Source organism: Gymnoscopelus braueri (genome assembly GCF_963280865.1).
Source record: "Gymnoscopelus braueri genome assembly, chromosome: 18".
Taxonomy (NCBI): Eukaryota; Metazoa; Chordata; class Actinopteri; order Myctophiformes; family Myctophidae; genus Gymnoscopelus; species Gymnoscopelus braueri.
Window position 1 is genome coordinate 34,598,948 of NC_137618.1, and position 15,166 is coordinate 34,614,113.

At 45.0% G+C, this 15,166-nt stretch overlaps 1 protein-coding gene across 3 annotated transcripts in view; it reads left to right on the forward strand.

Annotated features, from left to right (window-relative positions):
• The window catches only part of fmnl2a (formin-like 2a), a 67,713-nt gene that overhangs the window by 29,632 nt on the left and 22,915 nt on the right, over positions 1–15,166 (forward strand). For all 3 annotated transcript variants that reach the window (XM_080413107.1, XM_080413108.1, XM_080413106.1), the window contains exons 4-8: positions 5,002–5,078; positions 7,638–7,721; positions 10,100–10,258; positions 14,006–14,114; positions 14,408–14,484. In XM_080413107.1, the coding sequence (XP_080269233.1) occupies positions 5,002–5,078; positions 7,638–7,721; positions 10,100–10,258; positions 14,006–14,114; positions 14,408–14,484 (506 nt within the window). The remainder of the gene's footprint in view (positions 1–5,001; positions 5,079–7,637; positions 7,722–10,099; positions 10,259–14,005; positions 14,115–14,407; positions 14,485–15,166) is intronic.

Sequence of the window (15,166 nt, forward strand, 5' to 3'; positions counted from 1 at the left end):
ACTTCATTTCAGATTTTCTTTATAGATATTTACCAAAATGTTTACAGTAGTGAAAATAGCAAATCTACATCCTCACAATTCATTGCGATGCGACACTTGAGCTTGTTGATCTGATGTTTAAGCTATTTCCGAAAAAAGGATGCATTTGAAAATAAATCTTTGCCTATAACGACATGGCCAAAATAGGGACAACAGGTTGAAAGTGGTTAACATGTAAACCAACTGAGCAGATAGTAGCTAGCATCTATTGTCTAAAAAGAGGCAGATGTGTCCGGCTAGCTGAACTTAAGTGATCCCTACTAACTATAACTAGACGCGTCGCAATTCTGGGAAATTGCAAAGTGTGGTTGCGCCGACGCCGGTCGCGGGTCGCCCCCTCCGGGACTTGAGGAATACGCTTGGAGGAATACCGTCGGAGGCTGCGCGACGTGCCATTCGAATTTGGTGCTGATTGGATCCTGCGTTCGTGATACATGGCGTTTTGATTTTAAGAAATAGGCCCCTCCCACTAAATAAATAGGCCCCTCCCACAAATATAGCGGGCCAATGACATCGTCCTGTAACTCCTGAGATCACCTGCTTTTCATTTTGAGAGGAGTGATCCCCCCAAAAATCATGTTTTTGCATCAAACGGTTACGTTTTGCGCAGTTGTGGCGCCCCCTATGGATCAAAGTGGAAATGCTTTTGGGGATTTGTTGAGTAAACCACCCTTGACATGTGATTCAAATTTGGGATTGACTGGACGTTTAGTTCGTGATTTGTGGCCTTTTTTGTAAAACGGGCCCCTCCCTCTAACTTTGGAAGCCATTTACGGACGAACGGTATGGACTATCAAAATTCTGTTTCGCTCCAGATTATCGCATGGGTCCAGAGATCATGTGTACCGATTTTTGTGAAATTTGGAGAAAATATGTGGGAGGAGGAGCTAAAAGTGTGTTTTGAAGAAAATTCAAAATGGCGGAACATCTATCCTGACGCAAATGGGCGTGTTATTTTGACATATGCCACTAAATTGGGAAAAATAAACTGTGGGAGGAGATGCGGTTGAAAGAATTGTTTATCTATAAATAAAGTTTATCTATAACAATAGTCTGGTTGCCCATTCGGGCAACCACACTAACTAGCACCATCGAGAGCTCAAGATAACTGGAGTGATCTCGAAGTGTCACGGCTGTAAGATGAAATTCCTGATATCATCCAGCTTCAGTCACAGGGCGGTGGAGGCTGTAGTGACACAGTCTGCCCTGGCTGGTTCCTCTGAGGCTCGGACAGGCTTCCAAGGGGAGAGGAAGGGAGAAAGGGGAGAGGGCCCCTGTCAGCCAGCCTCAAGGCTTTGCCAAGATGAAGACTATTTGGCTGGGTTATAGAGAAGGGAGGGACGTAGCTGGAGATAGACTTGTCCCTGTTATAAACAAATTAACCAGTGCTCTCTGTCAGAATAACGGCAAATTGCTGCGGATAATTCAATTATTCTGACTGGAATTAAAGTTTTACGATGACATTGCGATGAACCAGTAAGGGAGCAAGAGGAGAGCACACTGCATCTGGATCCTGCTGCGCTGGATGTGATGTTTGTGACAGAAATAGAACAACGCAAACACACACACACACACACACACACACACACACACACACACACACACACACACACACACACACACACACACACACACACACACACACACACACACACACACACACACACACACACACACACACACACACAGCTTATTATTCATTGATTTCATTTTTTATATTTTGCAAGTGCATTCTTCCGGCCTGGTAAAATAAAAAGCATAGTGATCATGTCATACATCTAACAAGGGTTCATACTACATTATGGATGTCCTGCCACAGGGCTGATGTCAGTGTATTCTCAAGCCTCCTGATGTGTATCATGGCGGACAAATGACACTCCTCTCTAGATAGTGAAATGGGACGGACGGATGGGTAGAGGTTACAGGGGAGATATGGACACATGCCAGAATAGGGCTATTACTCTGGGAAGGGCAGAGTAAAGATGGTCTGTCCTGGGAGTGTCCGTAGCCTGAAGGCTAGAGAAAACAGGCTTGTGACCAGGAAGTGGACCGCCTCAAATCTCCAGGAGCTGCCTGGAAATTCTATTGGAGGGCTCTGCTGTCGCTCCACAACTGTCATTGCGTTGATCTTTCATCAACTGCTCCAGTGGTTCAAAGGGGTCACCCTAGCCAACAACCCCCCCCGCCACGCACACACGCACACAACTTCCAACTTGGTGTCATTCCACCAGGTTGCTGCTGTAAATAAGTAAACATTTTAATACGTATTTGTCAAGAAGTTGAAATGGGTGTTCTTGGAGTTGTGATGTGTGTGGTGGTGGTGGTTGCTATGGTGATACTGAGGGGCGGTTAGTTTGGGCTTGTGACAAATGGCAGGGCTGGACCCAGAAGAAGGAAGTGACGAGGTTTTAAACTCCCTAGGTGTAAACACTAGACATGGTCACGGCTGATGGGTTCAGGACAGACCAGAACAGACGCTGTTGAAGGGGCCAGCATTCAGCCAGCTCTTGTCTTTGTTTGCCTAACAGAGCCAGCCCAAGTCCGAACTCAAACCCCCCCCCCCCTCTTTTTTTCCCTTTTAATTGAACACGTCAGTCATGCGTGGCTATCTGGTCATAGGTTGACAGGGTGTCGTGATGAAAGCGTTCTAGATGAGAGGGCTTGTGAAAGACTGGCCCAGTCCCTCTGTGTTTATTTTCATGTTCTGGCCCACGGGCCAACACATATGGCATTCTGGAGACGGCAGTGAGGAAACCTGAGTGATCTCCCCTCTGGAGCCTCCTCGCTGCCATGGAGCAGCAGCAAGTCATGTGTGTCCCGAGGTTTGATCAAAATGCCTGCAGCATTCGACGTCAAAGAGAGAGAAGGAACTAGAGAGGGAGAGAAGAACGGTGACAGAGCAGGAATGAGAGACAGTGAAGAAAGAAGGAACGAGAGAGAGGAGAGGAGGAACGAGAGAGAGAGGAGAGACACGGAACGAGAGAGAGAAAAGTGAGAAGGGTAAGGAGGAAGGAAGGAAGGAAGAATGGGAAGGGGGGTAGAGAGCTTAAGCGTTTTGGAAGAGAGAGACGATGAGGGAAAGAGAAGGGGTAGAGAGGATACGTGGAAGAAAGGGATGGACGGAGGAGACAAAAAGGAGGGAGAGAAAGAATTATGTTTTTTTTCTTCTACATTCCTGCTCCGATCAGCCCCCCCCCCCTTTTCTTAGACTCAAACAATTGCCACTTTGTGCCGCTGTGAGAGAGCTGGAGGTCATTGCCTCTGCTTTCCATAGGCAGGCTCCGGTGCATTCCTCTGGGCAGCTCCCAGCCAATCGGCAGCCAAGGAGGAAGATCTCCATTCCAACAAGTCCCCAAGAATGTATCAGCCATTGATTTTGTTTTCACCGTGACCCCTCCTGAGAGGAGCGCTCGCCCCAAAACTTTTCTCTTCATTATTTTCATTCTCCTCTTCCTTCTCTCTTCTGTGTGTGCGCGTGCGCATGTGTATTTTTTCTCTTCTGCTTTCCCCTGACTTATTTTTCTGTCTTGTCCTCTCTCTCTCGCTCTCTCTCTCTCTCTCTTCCTGCTCAGCCCCCAGCTCTCTGCTGCAGCTGGTAGTACTTAGTGAGTAGTGTGTGTGTGTGTGTGTGGGGGGGGGGGTGCATTAGGCGGGGGAGGGGTGTCCCGCCTGCGCAGTGCCCCCCCGAAATATACACGCTCAGCTTTCCACCCAAACACACAAAGGGCTCCTCCCTAATAAAGACATTCTGTTTCTCATCTCCTCGTGTGCCAAACACACACCGCCCTGTAGCCCAGAGAGACATTATGGAGAGACCAGGGGAACCAGAAGCTGCTCTGGTCTTTTAATGTGGATGTTAATAACAGGTTAGCATGTGGCTAACGTGCTCCATTCCCCTCCCCGGTACAAACGCATCATGGAAAGTCGCTCCGTCTCTCAACTCTGAGTAGATGGATCTCCTCCCCTCTCCTCTCCTCATGTCACCCTCTTTTAACCGCTCCCTCTGTCTGTAATGATGCAATGATTTCGCTCTCTCTCATCAGGGAGGATCCTCCTCATAGTGAGGTTGTGTGATCATCAGTGTTGGCCAGGGCTAGGTTGTTGATGCTCACTGGCTCCGTCATTCACTTCAACTTGTTTTCTTCTACAGGTTGCATAACAGCCAGCAGGGCGCTTTGTTTTGGTGTCACTGCAGACCCCCTCTTATCAGAGGGGATGAAAACACAGAGGTCTCCACTCACACACACTCCTCCCCCCCCCCCTTTTTTTTGCATTCACCAGCGTTCATATGTGCGCTGTGGCCCACACGCACCCGTAGCCACAGTAACAGATATACACTGTGCATTACATAAATACATTAAAAAACACACACACACACACACACACACACACACACACACACACACACACACACACACACACACACACACACACACACACACACACACACACACACACTTTGGGTCCTATGCCCTGCTCAGACTCAGAGCTGGAATGGATTAGACGTCTTGATCAGGCTAGTAGCAGGATGAGTCGCAGCTATATAAAGAACACGATGATGAGAACAAACAAGATGGCACAAGATGAAATATTCAGATCAGCTCTGTTTATTCAGCTTAAAATTTGCCCTCAGCCTGGCTAATGGTGATTGGCTATCGAGTGAATAACCTAACGCCAGCGCGATTTTTTGTTGTTGTTGTCGTCCTTTTTGTTTTGTGCACCACATTTATCTTGGCTGCTATAATGTTGCCCTGCTCACATTTCACTGTCATCGCAGTTAGAAATGGTGTGTTTGTCTGCCCCCAACATAAGTTGTCTATTCTCTCACTGGGGCCAGCCAAAATACCACTGTGCTACCGCTTTTGATTTAAGACCTTAGCACGAGCCTGATGAAATATTAACTCCCCTGTCTTTTTCTTTCTCCCCCAACCAACCCCCCCCCCCTCCCCACCTCACCCCCAGAAATTCAGACGGAGAGTACAGGAGTCGACCCAAGTCCTGAGAGAACTGGAAATTTCATTACGGACCAATCATATAGGGTGAGTCACTGTTGAGTTGCATTGGCTGCTGTGAGAGAATTTCCCAGACCCTGCAGTATTGGATTGTGGGGGAAAAGTCTGGCATTCCAGACACCCGGAGACGCAGACGTTTACACTAACCACTGCCATCATCATCCATCCCCCCCATTCACCTCAGTCCTCTGGCTTAATATAACACAGAAAGGCATGTCGTCTTTCAAAGTACCGGTGCCCAAAGTGAGGTCCGGGGAACCCCAGCGGTCCTTGGGGACCCCTGAGCAAAATAGCAGAACAGTTTAAACACTGAAGCCCTATTTTATTTTTGACAAGCTTACAATGGATCGCGTTGTTTATTTGTGTATCAAATATTGTGTGAACGAGCGTATTGCTTGCTTGGGAAGAAAAGGAGGAACAGATCCAATGTCTTCAGGGGGGAATAAAGGTGAATTTCTAGTAGTTGTTCCTCTGGCTTTTATACATTGTTGATGTGTGCTTTTCTAGAGTGATACAGGTTAGAGAGAATGGCATGAAAATGATTTCACATCAGATAACGGCACATTAGACGTATCATCGCTTTCGGGGGTAATTCAGCTGTGACATGCTTCAGCTTGCTTCAACTCCCTGACGTACAGTACCGTCACACCTCAAGTAAAGATCAATATCTCCAATGAGTCTCACCCCTTTTTGTCTTGGTCTAGTGGTCCCTGTTTACGTGATTAGGGATCCTGATTGTGAAGTGCTGTGGTGGATTGCTCAGCATCGATAATGACACGGTGGCCCTACGTGTTGGGAAATGTAGGCTTGGTTTGTAGGCAGGCTGTTGGTGCCAGATGACAGGGGAGGGATTTGAGGTCCGTGGTGACGGGAGGCCTGGTGACCCCCACGGTGGACTGCTGTTATGTCATCACAACAAGATGCAGAGATTCTGAAGAATGTTAAACAAGAGTCACAGGATGTCAGATACGTTGCTGCATGCAATACATGTCTACCTGTCCACACACGCACGTTGCATGCACCAAAGTGTCTCTTGTCCTATTTCTCTCTTTCTCACACACACACACACACACACACACACACACACACACACACACACACACACACACACACACACACACACACACTCGTGACAATGCAGTCTCTCATGCCCCTACACATCATTGAGCCCTTGCTCTAATTCTGGACTTCATCAAACCACAACAAACCACAACAGGATCCACAGGGACAGAGAGCGTTCGTCTGGGCAAAGCTGTGTATCTTGTTCATAATCTACCTAATCTAGATTAAATAATGAAGCATTATCTTTTATTCTATGGGGGGAGGGGGGGCAGAGAGAGTGAATTGAGAGAGAGAGAATGGGGAACAGGCAGGGCTCCACAGACAGTGAATAATCTTTTTTTTCCCCCCAGAGGTGAAAAGAAATTAATCATTCAGGCCTCATAATAGACAGATTGTGTTTGCTGGTACTGCTGATTCCAGACCAGGCTGGTCATTTCTCGTGTCGAGTGGTCAGCTACATGCGGTGAATAGGAGGATTGTTGGTTAGTGTCCTGTGGTAATGATTACCATGTGGCCCTTCAAGGTCACACCTCCGGACGCTGTAACACACGACAGCCCCACCAGGCACCACTTTACTGAACGCGCTAGTTAGTCTTGCATGCCTCAATATAGTTACACCACAGGGGATCTAATAACGGAGCAGCCAGCAGACTTTTAGGGGGAGTTTTAGCCTACCTTCTCCATAGCCATTACCACAGCCTGCCTTGAGGCCCGCCTGTATGTCGTTATGTTTATGCTTTGCAAATTTCTCTAATGATGAAGTAATCGTGGCTTGTTGAAGCAATCATGGCCCCTGTAAATTGACTCGTTGCTGATGTAGATGCACTTAGCCCCTCGCTCCAATATGGAGAGATATGTGTATCTCAAGCTGTATTACTGGCAGAATTTCTCTGAAAAGCTTGGCTTTTTTCTGTGCAGAATAAAAATGAAAGTGCTGAATGGTTGGCCCACTTTAGCACTGGTGAGGAAGGTGAGAATGAGCTTTTGATCACTATGGCAGCTGTCCCTACTGTGTGTGTGTGTGTGTGTGTGTGTGTGTGTGTGTGTGTGTGTGTGTGCGAGAAAGAGAGCATGTAAGTTTCTGTTTGAGGGAATGTGAGAGGGAAACAGACTATTAATGAGATCCTATGTGAATGATTTTACGTGCAATTGTTTGTACATTTGTACGCTTTTTCTTGTGTGTCTAATGTTTGCCAAGTCTCTTTGAAGCAGATCAGCTCCATCTGGGAGGAAAGAGCAGAATCACAGAAACTGGGACAGTAATCAGAAAATATAAGTCACGTGTTTAAGTCCGACCATAAACATACTTCAGAATCCTATTAACTTATAAGCCCTATGTATAAACATCATGATACGACGGATAGTGAAAACAGCCATTCTACAAGCTGACAACACACGCTCACATTGTGAGCTTGTAGATCTGCTATTGTTCCTTTTTTTTAATTTATTTTCTTTTTTATTAAATTTGCCAAACATAGGGATTGGCAGGGTTAACGTGGTTAAACGATCTTTTCCTCTCCTCAGGTGGGTCAGGGAATTCTTAAACGAAGAAAACAAAGGCCTGGATGTGCTGGTCGAGTATCTGTCTTTTGCACAGTATGCCGTCACGTAAGTCACCGGCAGCCCTTTCACTACATACCCCCCACACACACACACACCGGCTATATGCCGTGCAGACAATGAACACAATGCTGCCATTCTCCATCATCGCTGATGCATCTCACCAGGCCGTCACCACTGCTGTCTGATTGTCAGAAACACTGAGTCACTCTTCACCATTACCAAGACATTTGCTCTGTGTGGTACATCAACCATAGGCTTCTATTCATAGACTGATGGTGTGATTATTACCCACAAGGTCACTATTCAGGGCCAAAGAGCCACGCAGTTAACTTTTTTATTCTGCCCCTCAACTCTGCCATATGTTGTTATGGTCTGTCCATGTTTCTAATGGTTAACCCATAAAAAAAGAGTGTTTACATTCGACACGGCTGCAGCTCTGCCTTGGGTCCCCCCTGTTGTTTCTGTTGGAACATGACGACGTTGTGTAACAAAGCAGCAATGTACATTTTCAACTAATATTAATTTGACATCTTACATATAATTAGAGTAACCTCTGTCGGTCTGTCTGTCTTGGGTGGTGTCTTGGGAGATCAAACTGCGCATGTGTCGTTGCCAGGTTTCGCGCGCGAAACAAGCAGCAAGGTCTATGAAAACAAGGCCAAACGAAACGAACCCTACAAGCAACAAGGTCTATGAAAAAGGTCTATGAAAAGAAGGCCAAACGCAGCGCTAGATCGTGCGCGATCAACAAGCAACCAGCTTCATGAAAAAACACAAAGCCGCGCACTGCGCATTTCTCTAACCAATTCACACCCACTTCACGCTTACAAAACCTGGACATGGCAACGTGGCTCATCGTTCTGTGATTGACAGAAAAAGTTGGCCAATCAGGTGGCGAGTTCGCAGCCTGAAAAAGACGAACGGCAGCCATTGTTGATGTGCGAGTCAGGGTACGAGTGCCTTGACTTCTTATTTTCGCTTACGAACCCTTACGAAAAAAAAAAACAGCCGATGGGGTCCGCGATGTTTCACGGGGGTACGCGTTTTTTTTTGCGGTTCTGGGCGGATTGGGTTCGTTTTTTTCGCGGTTCTGGGCGGATTGGGTCCGTTTTTTTTTTTTTTCGGTGGGTAGGGGCCCTGCGTGGGGCGGGGCCCCACGCAGCCTGCGTAGTGTGCGTGTAGGGAGAAGCGGCCCTGTGTGTGTGTGTGTGTTTGTTTGTGCGCGCTCGCAACGGCTCGCACGCGCGTGTGTGTGTTGGCAACGGCCGACGGGGAACGGCTCCGCCTGTTAGATCTTTATATGCGCGGGTGTTTGTGGGTGTTCTGTTCCTCCACGACGGGATGTGCGTGTACACACTACACCATTGGTTCTCAAAGTGGGGTCCGGGGACCCCCAGGGGTCCTTGAGGGAGTTCCAGGGGGTCCCCAGCTAAATGATAGATTAGGCACCAAATGGACCCTTATGGGTCTGTAACTCTGACAGTGTACAAATGGAACCAAATGGACTCTAACGGGTCCATTTGGTTCCATTTGTACACTCTCACAGTTAAATTAACATACATTTTACCATATAAACTGGGGTCCAAGGGATAGAAATGCCGTTAAATGGGGGTCCGTAGCCCTAATGCATGTCAAACTGGGGGACCTTGAAATTAAAATGGTTGAGATTCACTGCTACAGCCGTAAACAAATCTTCTCTTATGGGGGTCCCTCGCATATCTTTTCAAATGGGGGTCCGCGGGCTAACAAGTGTCAATTTGGGGGTCCTTGCCATGAAAAAGTTTGAGAACCACTGCACTACACAGTACAAACTCACTTTCGATCCCTGATAAACTGTCTGTTCTCACCGCATAACCCAAACTGCACACTTTGGGTGCTCATATCCCCCTACGGGTATGGTCTAGTTTAAATAATTGCTATAAAAAACCCATTGGAAAAAGTAGCCTAAATGTAGAAAGATGCTTAAACAGATATAGCCGACAGCTGTTTTCTCGAATTTCATTGTGTGTAACATTACTACGCTTTTATCATGCCTGGATGAATATTCAGTTTTAGAATCTTTGTCATCAGCACTGCAGAGCTGCACTATGCACATTTTATGACCTGCAGCACTATTTATTAATTGTCAAAAAGCAATCAAATCATAATGAATACATCGAAACAATGAGGCGCAGGCGACGATTGATGAAGTTAAATGGCCCTTGTTTTCATTGTTGACTGATTCATTGTCCCTCAAGTAGTCATGTAACCATGTAATTGTTCACTGATCACTCCCATGTATTTTAGCTTCCCCTGAGCAAAAATAAAAAGCATTTTACATAGATAGACCATTCTGATCCTATCTGATCTACTTTATCTTCAGCTGAACCGTGGTATAGTCAGTGGCTTGTGGATCTCATTGTTTTGTTTCCATGGTACAACAGGTTTGATGGTGACTGCTTGGAAAACAACCCAGAGAACTCGGTGGAAAAGTCCAAGTCATGGAGTCGTTCTATAGAGGACCTCCATGGAGGAAGCAGCACCCTGCCTTCCCCCATCACTGGGAACGGCATCACTCGCGCTGGCCGACACTCCACGTTACGGTACCCCACACGCACGCGCACACGCGCGCACACACACACACACACACTGACTGAAATGCTTAGCTGCGCGTAATAACACACACAAAGTCAGGGTTGGAAAGGATTTTATTGAAAATAAATATTCTCTATCTGCTTATCGAATCCCTTATTGAATATGTTGGGTAACTTGTTAATGGACAGAGTGAGGAAAACAGTTGAACAGCTTTTAGTGCACTTGATGACAACGTACCATTAGCCTTCTATCTAGAACAACAGAAATAAATTCAAACTAAGTTAAATCATTTGGAACAGACTTCAGCTTTGGTGTGAAATGATTCAATAAGAGATTTATTTGACTCTGAGCTTAATCAATCCGAATTATGTGCCTTCTCAGAACTGGTTGAAAGTGTAGCTGGCTTTCGAACCCTTACCCACTAAGTATTGTTTCAGATATTTTGGGCCTTGTGACTGAATGGTGATTGTTGTGAGAGGTCACATGTTTCAAATGATGTCTGAAAAAGCTCCTTTTATGTGGTCACAAGGCATACAAATCTTCAACCACTTAAGCCCTATTTTCAAAAATAGTGCAAATAGCCGATCTACAGGCTCAGATTTTTTCTAAAACAGCTGATATACTGTGTATATACAGTATAGGGTCCAACATCTAAATACTGTATACAGTATATATGTATATGTGTGTGTGTGTGTGTGTGTGTGTGTGTGTGTACACCTCTGACACATTGATGATGTGTATTTCCCAATGACTGATTGGTTTTTCTGTTCACGTGATCTAAGGAGAAAATCATTTTCAAAAGCCAATGACCATTTTAATACCTAATTCTATGCAATGGGATTACGCAGCAGTTAATTCATGTTAATATTCACTCTCGGAACTAAATCTCATCCAATTATGTTTTACTTGTGACTCTACAACCTAATCCCCTCTTGTCATTCCATTGATGTCCTGGTGCAGTGCTCCATGGACGTCTGTAAGCTTTAATCCTTCCGTCTAAACGGGTTGGCTCTAAGGAATGGTTCACAAAGAACACCATTGACACCATGCAGCATGTGTCCACCTAAAACTGGCCTAATGCATGATGGGGGGATTAATCCATATGAATTTAATTCACTGTGGTGTGAGGTGTAAAATCTTAAGTATGCAGAGACGATTTTTGCATACGTACACAGTACACTGTCATTGTAAATTAGAATGTAATCGTGAAGGTTGAGCGTAAAGTAAAGGATTTTTAAAGCTTTCAGACAATTGATAAATGGACATTCAAGTCTTTATCAGGATGTTTCTAATGTTTTTTAGGCCTTAGTGTATACATGCTCAAAATAACTATTGATTTACTTTAAGAGACCACAGAGGTACTAACTAACTAATATAAAACTCCTGATGAATTTATATTGCATGTTGCATGCATGTTGAGTTCTCAATTTGCAATTGAAGATAATGATTTTTGAATCACTTTTGTTCCTGCAAGCTTTCCATTGCATCGGCATAGATTTGTTTTTAGTTACTGACTGATCAATACAGAAGGTAATACTTAATTTGAAACGGTTTAAGACATTTTCCCTTGTAGCCTCATCTTAACATGTATTTGCAATATATCGAGATTTCATAGTGAGTCTGACTGTGTTCTGTCCTCGTGTTCTCCCATAGTCCTCCACTGTTCTGCCTTCCAGTCTTCAGCTGCAGGCAGGTCTTAGCTTCATGGTGCAAGCACACCAAGCTGTCCGCGGCACCTTAAACACACTATACACCCTGATATACATGTGCACGTTTTTAAAGACTCCCCCCCACACACACACACAGACACAGAGAGAGGCCCGCACATTCCCCTTGCCTCACTGTACTTTATGCATTCCTGCTAGCACTGCCAAGCTTATTTGTCCTACTCTTTGTGTCAGGGATTTGAATTATTTGTAGTTATTTGTAGTCCCCTCCTGTGCTTGAAACGGACTTATCCTCTCTTAAGAGCAAATAGATTTTTCGACTGCTTTTGTTTCTTGCCTCCCTGCCTGTGTGGTGCTTGTGTGGCTCCCTCACCGCCATTATGTGCCGAATTTAGCCTAGTTTTTGGCAGTAAAGTAGCGCCTCGTAAAAATATATTTATTTTGCTGCTTGCTCTTTCAGTTTGTTAACAAAGATGTTAATAACACTATCTGCTTCATTGTCCTACATATAGAAACATTGCTACTTTTTATGGATGTTAAATTAAGAATTCAATTGCATTATTTATTTCTTAAAAATTGCCTCAAAGGACACCAAGCACAATGACCTGTCCAAGATGCTCTCAAATACTACGGTATGTCTCAAGTGCTGTTTGGTGTTAGCGAGTGTTAACTCTTATCACCCTCAGGTTTACTAGTGTTATCTTCAAGTACTTAACTAGTTTAATTAGTGGGTACTTTGTGTTCTTAGTCCCTACTCTTTAGTCTATCCTGTAGTTGTAGTTCTGTTCCGAGTGACGTAGTTTTTGTAGTATTACTCAATAGATGTCATGGTTATCATGGTCTTGCAGAGTCAAGAACAAGAATTGGGGGTATCTTGTATTTTAGAGTAACATCAAACCTTTCTCATTTCCCCACAGTTGTATCATTCCATTCAACCGATAAAGAAACGTATAAGACATACATTTCCTCCAAGTGTTTACTTTTTAGTTGGTGCCAAAGCTTAAGTTGTACGCTGAAGTACAAGGCTTGGTCCTTGATGATGTATTCTTTTTAGCTCACCGCACGTGGCAGCGTTCCAATTCTGTCAGCAGAGTTGTCTGGTGAAACGGCTGCGTTCATGTTGGTGAACACTTTTTCCTTTACAGATATTCATAAACACAAAGGCTCACAGGCAACTCTACAGACAGATACGCACAGATCCAAAATCACACACACACACAAACACATTTCCACATTAAATCATCCTCTTATATTATGCCTTGGCCGCCTCTTTCTAAAGAGCTATGGCTGTATTCAGGAGTGTCTTTTACAGGCACACACACACACACACACACACACACACACACACACACACACACACACACACACACGCCTCCTCATGCGTGACTCAAGTCAGAGTCACGCCCCAAGGCATGAGAACTGACATGAATCAGTGTGTCTATCTGTAGCCTGAAGAGGCGGTTTATTTCCCAGAACTCTGTCTGGTGGAAGCTTCTCGTGATAAAGGGGTCTCAAAATAAACCCTGTTTAGCGCCAGCCTGCTCTAATCATTATGAGCACCGCTACTACACTGGCTCTCTGCTTTTAGCGTGAGCTGCACCAGGAGGGTTAAAAAGGCCCAGTCTCTTGGTTTTGTCCACTCAAAGCTGCAGAGATCACTGTCCTGCATGCAAATGCCATGCTGCTATTATACTAGCTGTTAGTGATATCTTTGTGTAGGATGGTTAAATTAAAACAATTGAAAGGGGGCAGCCTTGTGGTCCCTGGTGCTGCCGTAGATTATACGGCCTTTGTGTCTGTTAATGTAAAGTGGCACAGAGATTTAATGGCCTTTTGGAAGGGAGACGAGGGGGGCTGGAGTTCCGCGTATGTGGGACTGCAGCTTACAAATGGCATCTGCTTTTGTGTTGTTTACCCAAGCCATGTGTTAGTCTGTGTTTGTTTGTTTGTATTCAGAAACACTCGGGTCTTGGAACATTTATTTTCGGTCACACTGCACTGCATACTCTCAAGTTGGAGAACAACAGTTAATTAATCTTTCTCCCTCCACTTAGTTGTGCGTTTACCCTATCTGCTCTTGTGTTTCAGCTGCAACACGTTGCCCAGCCGGAGAACGCTGAAGAACTCCAGGCTGGTGTGTAAGAAGGACGATGTCCATGTCTGCATCATGTGCCTCAGAGCCATCATGAACTACCAGGTGAGAAGATGCTGTAGGCCTCCCCAAACCCCAGGCCAGCCTTGCATAGTGTGTGTGTGTGTTTGTGTTTACCATTGGGCTGAAGTACACATCTATCTCAGGCCAAATCCAATTTGTTCCGCTGCCATGTTTCTGTTGAGACCTACGTAATTCCTTGGTTCGTCTGGTTTCCACTTTATTATGTAAAAGGAGGTGCTCAGTTGTTTATCAAATAGCCGCTGCTTCTTTTCTCTGTTAATTCACTTACTTCCCTCTCTCTCTCTCCTTCTCTCAATGTATTTGTCCTGCTGCAGTATGGTTTCAACATGGTCATGTCGCACCCACACGCTGTGAATGAAATTGCACTAAGTCTCAACAACAAGAACCCCAGGTAGGTTTTTAATAGTTCAAAGTTATTTCTAGATAACAGAAGACATCCCTAACCCTAGAGTTTAGAGTGGCTGTGGTGACTGCTTTACCACCACTACTGCTGCTGTTGTTATTGCTTGCCAGACCCAAAGCACCTGCTCTTTTGAACACCCTGGTGCAGTTATCCAACATCGAGCGCTGCCCAGAGCCCATTTATCCTGACAGGCAAGACGGGGTTACCGCTGGCACATAAATGCTGTGACAGGCAACAGATGGACCCATTTTACACGGCCTGCCATTTATGTTTGTTAATATGTGTAATTGAATATATATTTTTTCTTTTAGCAGAGCAAATAATAAAACAAATACACAAATGTTTAAAAATTTAAGTCCTGAGGCTTCGGTATTTTCCATAAATGGTTATGTCAATGATGTCTCATCCAGGCAGAGAAATCCCGAATGAATCAGCTAAAGGCACAGGGTGTCCCGATTACACACATACACATCACTGACACACCCCGTTGCCGCACGCGAGTGTGAAAGGATTATTTATGAGGGTTGAATTTTGAAACCTCCTCAGACTGTTGTATTATGAAACTGTTTTATACACAGTTAGTCTACAACTAATAAAACAACTTTCATGCTATGAAAGTAAGTACAGGGTTCATTGTCATCAATCAGAACAACAGAAGTTTCTTTCTCTT